General features: G+C 33.3%; 1 protein-coding gene across 2 annotated transcripts in view; it reads right to left on the bottom strand.

The window, feature by feature from the left end:
- LOC143248870 (nose resistant to fluoxetine protein 6-like) overlaps positions 1-12,535 on the bottom strand; it is a 49,694-nt gene that overhangs the window by 7,721 nt on the left and 29,438 nt on the right. For both annotated transcript variants that reach the window (XM_076497733.1, XM_076497731.1), the window contains exons 8-10: positions 7,555-7,650; positions 6,102-6,267; positions 4,166-4,245 (exon numbers count right to left, since the gene is read on the bottom strand). In XM_076497733.1, coding sequence (XP_076353848.1) covers positions 4,166-4,245; positions 6,102-6,267; positions 7,555-7,650 — 342 coding nt within the window. The remainder of the gene's footprint in view (positions 1-4,165; positions 4,246-6,101; positions 6,268-7,554; positions 7,651-12,535) is intronic.

Raw genomic sequence — 12,535 nt, forward strand, 5'->3', positions numbered from 1 at the left:
ATTTTGTACCCAACTTGTAAAAGTAACCAGGGACAAATCCTGGGGAATTGAATGATCCAAATGAAGAAAAAGTCATTGTCTAGCATCTATAGGTATTAGTATGGGCAACAAAACCTTTAAGACCCTTAACTGGATGTAACGATGATCAAATTCTGAGCAGTCGTAGAAGAGAGAAATAGTGATTATGTGACACTGGTTGACAATATCTTAGCTAAGAACTGGTCTGAAGGTGTAGGTAGAAAGGTAAAGCATTCTTTTATTAATAAGCACAAACCACTCTGACTGACAAAGTCTGTCAGCCAGCAGCAGTGAAAAATAAACTTTCAAGTAAAGATAATATAATGCATTTGAGACTAAAGTCATAAACAGGTGCTGAGAAAGGGTATGTAATGTGATATTAATATACAAGTGAGGTAATTGGAATGGTCCTTTAGGACAATGGACCTCATAGTTACTTCATGAATTTGAAAAGTGCTGAAGACTCAAAGAACGAGTCTCGAGTATTGAATGGTGGTTGATAAGGATGCCTTATATAGAGCAATTGTGGAAAATGCAAAACTCATACCAAAGAGCCAGGTAAAAAAAAAAAAAAAAAGTTACAGTTGACAATTTTGCTCAAAGTGTGTTCAAGTTCAACCTCCTGTCAATAAACCTTTACAGATATTAATGTCATTTCCACTGACAAATATCCATCATGGGACTAAACAAAATCTAGAACACACACATTGCAACTTCAGAAATTAAACCCCAACATGATGCAAAGGACAGCATAACTTTCATGCCTGAAGTTTGAGTTATTGGATAACTGGGTGTACCATGTTAGATCATGGATGCTTCCACATAGCCAGCCAAAAAGGAAGTGGAAAAGTTGGCCACTTCTGAAGGTATTACAGAAGTAGAAATCAGGGTGTAACTTTCAATTTGGTGCTATCAACAAGGTCCAATGATGGGATGAAACAAATCATAGTTAATATCTGGGGTAAAATATGAAGTGGAAGGAAGGTCTAGAGTTGTAATCCCATCCTGTCTTGATGGAATGCAAACATTTTCACAAGCCTACAGGTACATTGCTGGAGACCAAATTACCAATAGTTGGATGTCCCAGTTAGTAGGCAAACCACAAATTATCAGTGTTCCAAAACAAGAGCTAATCCAATAGAATAACCTTACAATGCAGTATCTGTTCTGTTAGGGTGAGTACAATTGATATACCATCAAAGTTATCACTGATGGAATATAGCAAGCTAGTAGGGTAACATGATAGAAGCAGTTCTAAGACTGGAAATTCAAGATTTGAAGAAAAGAGTTCTGGACCAAGTTTTCCCTTGATGGGAAATTCAAGACATCATCATGGAATTATTGAAATGAAGTTTTCAGATTTTCCAATTACTAAGCTCTTGAAGAGCAAGCTTGTCTAAAACATCATGTAGAGAAGTCTTATCCTTTGCGTGTAGACCCTCAAATTCCCAACTATTGACATGTGCATTCTGAAGCCAGGCGTTTATGAAAAGATGGATCTCTGAATAAGATCGTAGTAGAGGAGCCTGTATCTCATTGTTGTTGTAATATAACCACCCTTTGAGATTCAAGATTGATCCTGAATAAGGAAACTGGAGAATCCACTGAATCAATCTTTATCATCCTTCAGTAACATAAAAAAACACTGAAAGGATTTAATGTGTGCTCATCCCAAAAGCATGAGGGATTCCCAGATTTTCAAAAGATAAAGAATCATCTGTGCACTGGAATGACAAAAAGTGAGTAATACTCCTGCTTTCTGTTCTATTGTATGGGAGTTTGAGCATGAATAGATGTCTCAGCTTTGAGAATGAAGCTTGCTTTGGTTGTATTTGAAAATAGAATCTGGATGTAACATTCTAACAATTGGCAAGATAGGTGCAACAGTAATCAGTCAACAATGGAATGGCATGTGCAGAGTGCTATGGAATGGAGGTGATGAGAAAACTCTTAAATGATTCAGCAGAACCCACCTGATGCTGATGGTAGTCCAAAGGTAAAAACCTGAATGGCATTACCTGAACCTTGTACAAACATTGCAACACCAACAGTAGTAATTATGCTACCACTGTGGCAATGTGCAGGCTACAGCCAACTGATACAAACTGCAATGCCAACAATCCCAGTAAAAAATAATAATATAGATAGGAATGAGCCCATTGTGAACCTTGGAGAATTTAGGCACTGATACAGACTTAAGACAACAATAACTTGTCTTCTTAGACCCAATAACTGACAGGAATGAAATGTCAGAAAAACTGTCATGATTCACTACACCCACACCAAAATCCAAACTCTGATTTTTATTGGACTATGTTCCAAAATCAGGGTTTTCAGGAAACAAAAACTCTACAATTTAGGTAAATAATGGTGGTAAAGATGTAAAGTGAATGACTAATCCTGACTTAAGGACCTGTAGTGCTTGTGGATGTATGGTTAAGGTTACCACATGTCCAGAAATTCTTGGACCCAAGCCCACACAAATCCCAAGAGAATATTCTGATCACAGACACCAGTGGCAAAGTTCTGACCAAACAGCAAAATTCTTAGAGGGTCTAATGTTGGGACCCACAAATAAGGGCAGAATAATGACCATTGTACAAGATGATGAAAGTAAAGATGCCAACAGAAACAAGGACAAATGTAAAAGCCATCAGCTGAACCAACAAGCATGCTAACAATGGTTCCAGCTTATCATCAATAAAATTGGCTATCCTGAGTATCTTCCAGTAAAGTTTAGTGTTAAGAAATCAACAAGTTAGATTTTAAAGTTTTAAGCCTCTAGAGTTACCACTGTCCCATTAGCAGACATTGATCTATTTAGTACAAAGTCTACCTTAAAGCCCTTAATTTTGAGAAGCATATGTGTTATGTGTTATTTAAGAGTTGGAATACACTTCTACCTGCCTGTAGTAAGCTAAATCATGTAGTTCTGATAACCATGAAGGATAAGGCATAACTGATCCTTCATATAATCAAGTAGTAAACCTTCCTGCATTAACTACAATGCTCATGGATTGAGAGAACATTAAATATTCATTACAGGATCTTTCAGCTATTAAGCAGGATGTAGATTCAAAAGCAACTAGAACAAGATCCACACCATCACTCTCTTGAAGAACCAACTGAAGAAAACAAATGAAAGTAACTTATCTCAAGGTGGCCTCAATTTTTATTTCTTTTAAAGACTGTTCCAAGTACTATTGTTTGGAACATTTTGTCAGGTAAGTTTGTTTTTTTTGGTAGATAAAAACAATGTTGGGCTAAATGCTGTGTCCATTAAATCCCAGATTCCAGCATTGTAAGTCCATAAACATACTACTCTTGCACAGAGGAACTGAGAAGCAAACAAAATAAAAGGTACAGGATAAAGTGAATCCAAATTCTCTCAAGAACATCCCAGATCACCCTCAGTTGTAGCCTCAAAGTTTCTCAGTGGAACACCAATGAATCAAAGATATGCCTCTATCTTGCTACAAATATGATCACTGACAGTTTCCGAGGAGTTGACCTTAAATCTGATAAAGGTATGTCTCTGTAATTATTTAGATACTAATTGTTTAGATACATCAAACCATAAAATATGCAATTTCTCTGTGGTAATTTGTGACTTTACAAAATCTCCTCCTTATAGTTGCATTTATTATCTTTGCTTTTTCTAAAAGAATTTCATCAGAAGTCCAAAAATGTTGTTTTTATAACTTCCTTTTTACCGATGCTTAAATTTATTAAATTTCATTTCGTAAAAATTAAAAGTGCACCTATTTGTGTGTGCTTCTCTTTATAGACACATACTGGAAAGCCCAAAAAAGTGTATCCAACCTCTATTTATCAATTACAAAAGATTTTTTTTAAAGATAATATTGGAGGATGTCTAAAAATAAACCCCAAAACATTGAAGATTTAAAGAAACAAATTACAAATGCTTTTCATTGAATCAAAGTTAAAAGCTGCAATTGTGTGTGTAGTTAATTTGTTGTATGACATATTAACAAAGAAGATTTTACTGGCTTGTATGTTCATTTGCTAGTCATAAGAGAATTTCAAATGTTGGTAGCCACCACACACACTGGTTTTGGAATTTTAAACAGTTTCCAAACAGATTTTTTGAAGTTAATAGGTTATTAGTTGCTAATTAGACACCTACCTTTTGAAAATTGATAAAAACATGGGGCTAATGATATAGAACTGCATGTCATTGGCCAAGTACCATGTCCAAGCCATGCACTAAACACCAACGTAAAAAACAAAATAACAGTTTTATAAAGTCTGTTTGTATTTGGTAAGAATTGCACTAAAAGCACAATAAGTAATAAAAATATAAAATGTTTTACAACATCCATTTATATTTGGTAAGGATTACACTAAAGCAAGACAAAATGTAAAAATCATCACTTTCAAAATTTAAAAATAACTGTTAACTTAAATTTATGCATTAAAGAGAAATTTTGATAACTTGAATGACATTAGATGCCAATGCTATTATGTACTCAAGCATAAATTAATTCTATACAGTCTTTAAATTTTTCATACCATTCATTAACAAGGTGAGTGCATACATTCTATCATAAATAAAATATGAACTTATCACTTCAAATTTAAATGAATTAAGTAAGATTTATGCAAATAAAGAGGAATTATGGTAAATTGAATGAAATTTAATATCACTGACAGTGCTCAGGTACAAAAATGACACTATATCAAAATTAACTATGTTTTTAAAATTTTTTTAATAGCAAGTATCACTGATGAGTATTAGGGTACTTATTTTATATTTTTGTTAGTTACAGCATTTATTGTAACAATAATAAAAAAATAGGGCATTATTTATACTAGCTGGAGTACCTGTCCCTTGGATGGAAGATGTGTAAATTCATGATTACTAAAAGGTTCTCATGATAAAGTTGCTCTAATACATATAATTATAAAAAATAAAAAACTGCCCATAAAAACAGCAAAACACAAAATGTGTATACATCTTCCCAAACACTGCAAAGTAGTTACATGGTTGTATAATAGATAATACTATTATATTTATACATATAAGAAAACATTAAGTTGCATTCTTTGAACTTATTTTTTGTGTTTTAGGCCTACCTTAGTACCTTCACTTCCATCTAGCAAACATTTCAATTACAACTTTAATAATTTTGAATAAAGAAAGGTAAAGTTCTTTGTGATGGGAAATTGAGGCTAAGTAGGAAAAGTGTGACCCCTACTGCAAATATACATACACACAGAAAAATTTTTGCAAAGTTTGGGGTTGCACATCTCAGAATAAACGTTTTTCCAGTATCCTATATGCAAAAGTTTCATTATTGTATGATAAGATATATAGAAGACCCTATCAATAATTTGTCAAATTGCAGTATTGACAGTAGTTTTGTTCAAGTGTTTTTGTGACTCATGTTACTTGAGTTTCTGCAACCAATAATATCATAGTGGCCCAACATGGCCAAGTGTGGTTAGGGTACTCAGCTCACAATCTAAGGGTCACAGCTTTAAATCCCTGTCACAATAAAACATGATTGCCCTTTCAGCTGAGAGGGCATTCTAATGTGATGATAAATCTCACTTTTGTTGGTAAAACAGTAGCCCAAGAGTTGGTGGTGGGTGGAGATGACAAGCTGCCTTCCCTCTAATCTTAAACTGCTAAATCAGGGCTGTAGAGCAGATAACCCTCATGTAGCTTTGCAAAAAAATAAAAAAACAAAACAAACAATAACATCATAAATCCACAATAAATATGAAGCATATACAGTTTGGAAAAGAAGTGTAAAAATGTTTGGTGACCTACTTTTGTGATTCTAGGGCTAATGGTTTAAGTTTTTTTTGTAATAAACTATTCCATACTGTAAAGACTAATATGCTATCATTAACTATGAGCAAAATGTAGTAAAACATAACTCCCTAATAAAAAATGTTTTCAAAGAAAATTTAATAGAAAACAAACCTTCCACAAGATTTCCATGATGGGAAAATGGATAAGGTTATAACACAATTAAAAATCAAAAAAATATATTTATGTTTGTTTATTACCAGTGATGAGATTACTTTTTTTTAAAATATAGCTTCATATGTACCATCTCCGTTTGATTCCACATGTTATTGATGTACAAAAGATTTCGCCACCAGTAATTTGAGCACGTGGTTCCTTCGGTACCATCCTCAGGCCAGAATGGACCTGATCCAAGATGCTTCCACAACACAGCATCAAAAGCAAGTAACAGCATAAGCGTTGGAGTTAACCTGGTATAATTAAAAAAAAAGAAAAATTATAGCATAAAGAAGTTACTCTTGGTATGGTTAAAAGGAATAGAATTCTAACTAAACTCAAGAACTAATATTCTAGTTATTATAAGAGAAGTACCTTTCAACTACTACTGTCAATTCACAAAAGAGGCTTGTTTTTGAATCTGATACAAATCAAAGTTAAGGGCTGTTTATTTGACAGGATGAACAACTATGCAATCACTGTATTACTGAAACTGATTTTAACTAAATATGCACAGGTTTGGATCTTCAGACAGATCCTGTATCTGAGAAGTGACATTGAGTGATTCAAAAAATAAAAAAAAATTGTTTGGTTACAAAAGTATTTATCAATTCAAAGAGACACAACTCAAAGATAATGTCAGTCTGATTCAAACAGTTAAAGTGCAAAGTTCATGTCAATAATAAAAATATGTTTGTCCATCATACAGTTTGTATGTTGTACTTGCATAACCTCAAGAACCCTGGAAATGTATATGTATAGTTTCTCAACATCCATGTATACTGTATTTGGTATTTACTATGAACCATTACTAAATCAGCAACATAGATAACAATAGCAACAATACATAATACAATGACGAATGGCACCCTGTACAATGTTATGGAATAGAAATTTTGGACAGGGTTAATTACATTCACTAACCTATCCTATTCAATTCTTAATTGAATATGTTTAAACAAATTTTCAGTACTCGTATATCTGGGATTTCATTACCTTTGTGGATAGGTGATAAGATAAAAAAAAAATTACAGTTTTTACTAACTTTACTAACTGAACAAACAAAGCATATTTCAGCAGATCAAATTACTTTAACATTCCCCCACCCCCATTTTATAAACACTTCCCTGAGCATTCTGGGAGTTGATAAAATAAATAAAAGTCCTACATAATTTATTATAACACAAGCACACATTACAATAACATAAAACTGACTTATTAAGAGACCTAAATATCTTTTAATATTTCAGAGGCAAATAACACTTTTTTTTAACAACTGTTAAAACAGTGTTTGTCAAATCAAATCCTTCCTGAATATACAGTGTGATTAGTAGAGAGGATTGAATTACCTATATAATTATAATAACAACAGAAAAACTTACAGTGAAACTTTGTTATATACTTTGAAAAATCTTGGAGTAATTCATTACACATTGTTGCAATATAATATATAGACAAAGCATCATCAATAACAAAAATGAAGAAATATGAAGACTATGGTAAGCACTATACAGGTATGTTTGTATGAGACTAAAACTTACCTCCAGAAACGATGAACATAAAAGTACACCCACTTAAACCAAGTAGTTCTACTCTTGTGAGACTCTCTTAAGAACAAGTAAGTAACAAGTAGTCCACTATACAAATGAAAAAAAACAAAACAAATCATCACTAACTGTGAATATTTATAATGAAATATAAAATATTAATGTTTAAAAAAATCTCAAGCCCCACTAAACTTTAACACACAGTACAATATTTTCTTTCTTGTATAAACAACAACTGTCATATTAAGGATGTAATCACAATAAAATTATGTTCAAATTCTGTAAATACTTTTAGACACAATAATAAGCATACAAGAACTATGACGAATAAAATGAACACAAAATCATTCAACATTGTAAGTATGAGTGTGAATATACAGGGAGTCCCAAAATAATGTTTACACTCTTTGACTGTGTATAGCTAATAAACAGTTTCTTTTGTTTCAGATTTGACTTGTGTCCAAGGATGGCGGATAATCAGCTTACAATCGAGCACAAAATATTCATTCTCAAATCTTTTTGGAAAGTCGAAAACAAAGCTGAAGTGCAAAGATGTTTTACTAGAATGTTCCACATGGATGCGCCATCTCGCCCCAGCATTTCATGCATCATCGCCAAGTTTGATGAACACGGAACTCTCCACCATATGAGAAAGGGTCGCTTTGGTCCAAAAAGATCATCAACAAGCCCAACAAGAGAGCAAGAGGTCATTGATAATGTTCTGAATTCTCCAAGAAAATCAGTGCACCAACTGTCTCTTGAAACAGGTATCCCTAAATCCAGCGTTCATCGCATTTTGAAGGGTTCCCAATTCAAAAGTTTTATCCCATCGCTTGTTCACGCTCTGAATGAATATGACCCTGATCGAAGGGTTGAGTTCTGTGAATGGTATCTTGCTAGATGTGCAGGCGATGATGAATTTCCACTCAAAATTGTTTGGAGTGACGAAGCAACGTTTAAGCTGAATGGCTCAATAAATCGACACAACTGCACCTACTGGGTAACAGAAAATCCACATGTTACAGAGGAATATCACTTGAATTTGCCTGGAGTGACTGTGTGGTGTGGTCTGTCCGCTAGGGAACTCATCGGACCATTCTTTTTCCAAGACACCGTAACAGGATTGAATTATCTCAACACGCTACAAGAGTTTGCCATGCAATGCATCCAAGAACAATTTGGAGAAGAAGAGTGTTTCTTCCAGCAGGATGGCGCTCCTCCTCACTTCCATCATGACGTGAGAGTTTATCTGGATGCATCTATGCTAGACAGATGGATTGGATGAAGAGGAAGTGTAGAATTTCCTGCTAGATCACCAGATTTGACACACATGGATTTCTTTTTGTGGGGGTTTCTGAAAGACAAAGTTTACAGCACAAAAAGGGCAACAATTGATGAATTGAGAGTTGCAATTGAAGAACAATGTGCTTTAATACCAGATGAGATAGTGTTTGATGTGTGCACTTCCATTTCTTCCTGTTATGAGATGTGTTTGGAGCAGAACGGATTTCAGTTTGAACACCTGAAGTGAAGCAAGCAAATTGTGTCATTTTCAATTTCAACCAAGGAGAGTTTTCCTTGGGAAGAATTTTATTTGTAATTTTTTCTCTTGATTTCAGTATTAAATCTTTAAATAAATCCTTTGGCTATTATATGTATCTTGTTTCATTGTTAAAATCAATAAACAAGGCAAGTTATAATGATCCAAAGAGTGTAAATGTTATTTTGAGACACCCTGTAGATTCAACAAACACTATGAGGATGATTGCAATTACATTAATCATGATCCTACTGACTGTAAATAAATTTGGAACATATACTACCAATGGATACAGAGGTAGCAATGAAACTAAGTGTTATAACACGATATTTTATTCTCAACATTTCGACTACAAGTTTTTCAGTTGAAATGTCAAGAATGAACAATCCTCTCATAGCATTCATAGTTTCATTGTTTCCTTTGTATTCATTAGTCAACATGAATAATAAATAGATAATACAGTTACTGGTTCTTACCTTGTGTATACACATGTACCTGTCGTTAAGTTCTTCATTATTACTGAAGATTTAACCTCTTGTGTTATTTTATTAATACACACATAAATATGACTTAATTTAAAATATTCTAATTACTGGTGTCCTGATAAAACAGGTAAAATATTATGAAAGTGTGCAAGTATCCCTTTTACGTAATGATTATAATGAAATTTTAAGAGAACTTTATGAAAAAGTATATATAGATCTCTTATTTTTTCTTTTAATACTGTTGTTATATAATTTGGCAACACCTGGGTTACAGACTTTGAAAGAGAACACACCAAAACTAAGTTAAAATATTTCCCAACTGATCATGTAATGTTTACAAATATCAATTTTTGAAGTGTTTATTTATAAAGTCAATATACTGATTCTTTATAAAACCACCATTTTTGAAGCTAAACATTTTTAAGTTGCCTCTGAAAAATTTAGTAGTAGAATTTTGCATCATACTTAAGAAGTGTAATCTACAGGTATAATACATAAAAGCAATTCCAATTTGGAATCCTTATGGAAGCAAGTTTGTATATAACTCAACAATATTCTGAGTAGATTTGTGTAATGATGGTGTTACAATCAAATGAAATGTTACACTAAGCAGTGGCTAAGGTTATAGCTAAAAACCTAATTAAATAGCATGCACTTGAAGAAGTTTATTTAATACAGTACTATGCAAGTGTTAAGACAAAGTCAAAAATGAAATTTCAGGCTACTTTCAAAGAACAAGGGAAGGTAAGTCACAAGTGATGTATCAAAATTATTAATATTCACATTTAGCACAAAGAAACTTGGAGAAAGTGCTTGGGCTCATAGCAAACTTGATACTTTGTATGTTTCCTTCTGTTTCACTAGCTGTAGACAGTCTTTAAGGCATTACTGAAACATAGTTAATCAAAGTGTCCTTTGGGAGTTTACTCCAAATATGTGTCATATGCTTCCATCAAGTTTTTTTGGAAGTAGTTCTTGATTTGTGAAATTTTTGATCTATCAAATCCCAAATCTGCTGAACTGTGTTGAGATAAGGACACTGTGGGAGCCACTGCTGAGCTGTGTTGAGATAAGGACACTGCGGGATCCATTGTATCATTTGATTGACTCTTGCAGTTTCATTCTTCGCTAAGTAATTTCTGCATAGGTTGGATGAGTGTTTGTGGTAATTATCTTCTTGGAAGTAAAATCCTTTACCAATAATATGCAAACCACTGGATATACCACAAGAGATCAGTATCTGATGGCACTTGCACTGGTACATTATTTCATCTATTTTGCAAATATTTCCTGTCACCTCTGCAAAGAAATATCCCGTACTCCATTCCACTGCCTTTCCCATGCTACATGGTAAGTGCTGTGCACTAAGGTATCTTTCACCTTTCTTCTACAGGATATAAATTCTTCTTCTTTAAACCAAATATTTCAAACTTGGACTCATCCATCCATAACAACCTATTCCAATCATTAACAGGTCCATTTTGGTTATTTTCAGCAAATTTCAGTCTCTTGACAATATTTGCAGATCAAAGTAAAGATATTTTAACTGCTATTTTACCAAATATTTCATTGTTTTTGATTCTGTAGATTTGGACATTTTTCTGTCACTTTGTATAGAGTCATTTATCTCACATTTGAGATCAGTAACAGTCTTACTTCTCTTCTCAAGGCTGCAAAAACAAAGATACTTAACATCAGTATCATTAAATTTAGGTGTTCTGCCTCTTTCTTTCCTATTTTAAAATTTATCTCTATTGGTATCATGGACAAAGTTATATTTGACAGTCTTTTGGGAGTATTTCACGTCTGCAGCGATTTGTTAGAGAGGCCAACTGGCATCACATAAAACTTGTGTGAACTCTTGCTCGACTGACAGTTCTGTTTTTGGGCCATGGCATAGCAAAAAAACTTAATACATAGTGCTAAACACTGTTTTTCTTCTTTTTTGTCATCAAGGTTTTTTTGTGGAGTGCTATAAAATCGACTTATTCTAGCATGTACTAGTTCTTTGCTAGCTTCTTCCTATATTATTAAGACACTGCATGGGGTACCATGAGAGTTATTTGAGACTGTAAAACTATTTGGCATGTTCATTCATGCAGAATCATTATGGCATGTCCTTAGTGTATGTATATGGGAATTCTACAGAATAAGTATTCTCACCCTGGCTCATTCACTGTCAAAATGGATCACTGAAGCATTCATTACTCTAGTGTTAAAATTTACTTTTTGTAATGGTATGGAATAATAAACCTTTTAAAATCTGAAATATAACAAAACATTCTCTCATTTCAACACTTTTGCACAGTTCTGCATATTAACTATTATTCAAGATGCTCTCAACTTCGCAATAGCACCTAGGTACATTCCAACCATAGAAATCAAAACATGTTTAGAAGACCTAGCCAGGAGACTTGTGATACTTTCTACAGAGAACAAAAACAAGAAAACAACCAACAGAAAGACGACAACTTACATAATTTTAGTGACATCCAACAGCCAAACTTCCCAGGTAAAATTACAAATTTATATTTTCCAGAAACACCTAAAAACAACATCTTAAACGATTTTTTCAAAGAATTTTCTCACAAAACCATCAACATAATTTCACAAAACAGAAAACTAAAAAAACAACCTTACAAAAAGAGACATTAATTCCATTAAAAAACCCAAACAAGACAAAAACATAAAAATTCTAAAAGCAGATAAAGGTAACGCTATAGTCATAATGAACACGAATGAATACATCCAAAAAATGAATAACATCCTATCAGACACGAACAAATTTAAACCAATGCACACAAATCCAACAAAGACACACGAGACGCAACTGAACAAATTACTACTACAAATGAAAAAAGCCAACACAATTTCACAAACACTTTATTCCTACCTACGTAAAACCGACTCACGCACACCGCAAATATACGGCATCCCCAAACCTCATAAA

The sequence above is a fragment of the Tachypleus tridentatus genome, chromosome 4 (genome assembly GCF_004210375.1).
Source record: "Tachypleus tridentatus isolate NWPU-2018 chromosome 4, ASM421037v1, whole genome shotgun sequence".
NCBI lineage: Eukaryota > Metazoa > Arthropoda > Merostomata > Xiphosura > Limulidae > Tachypleus > Tachypleus tridentatus.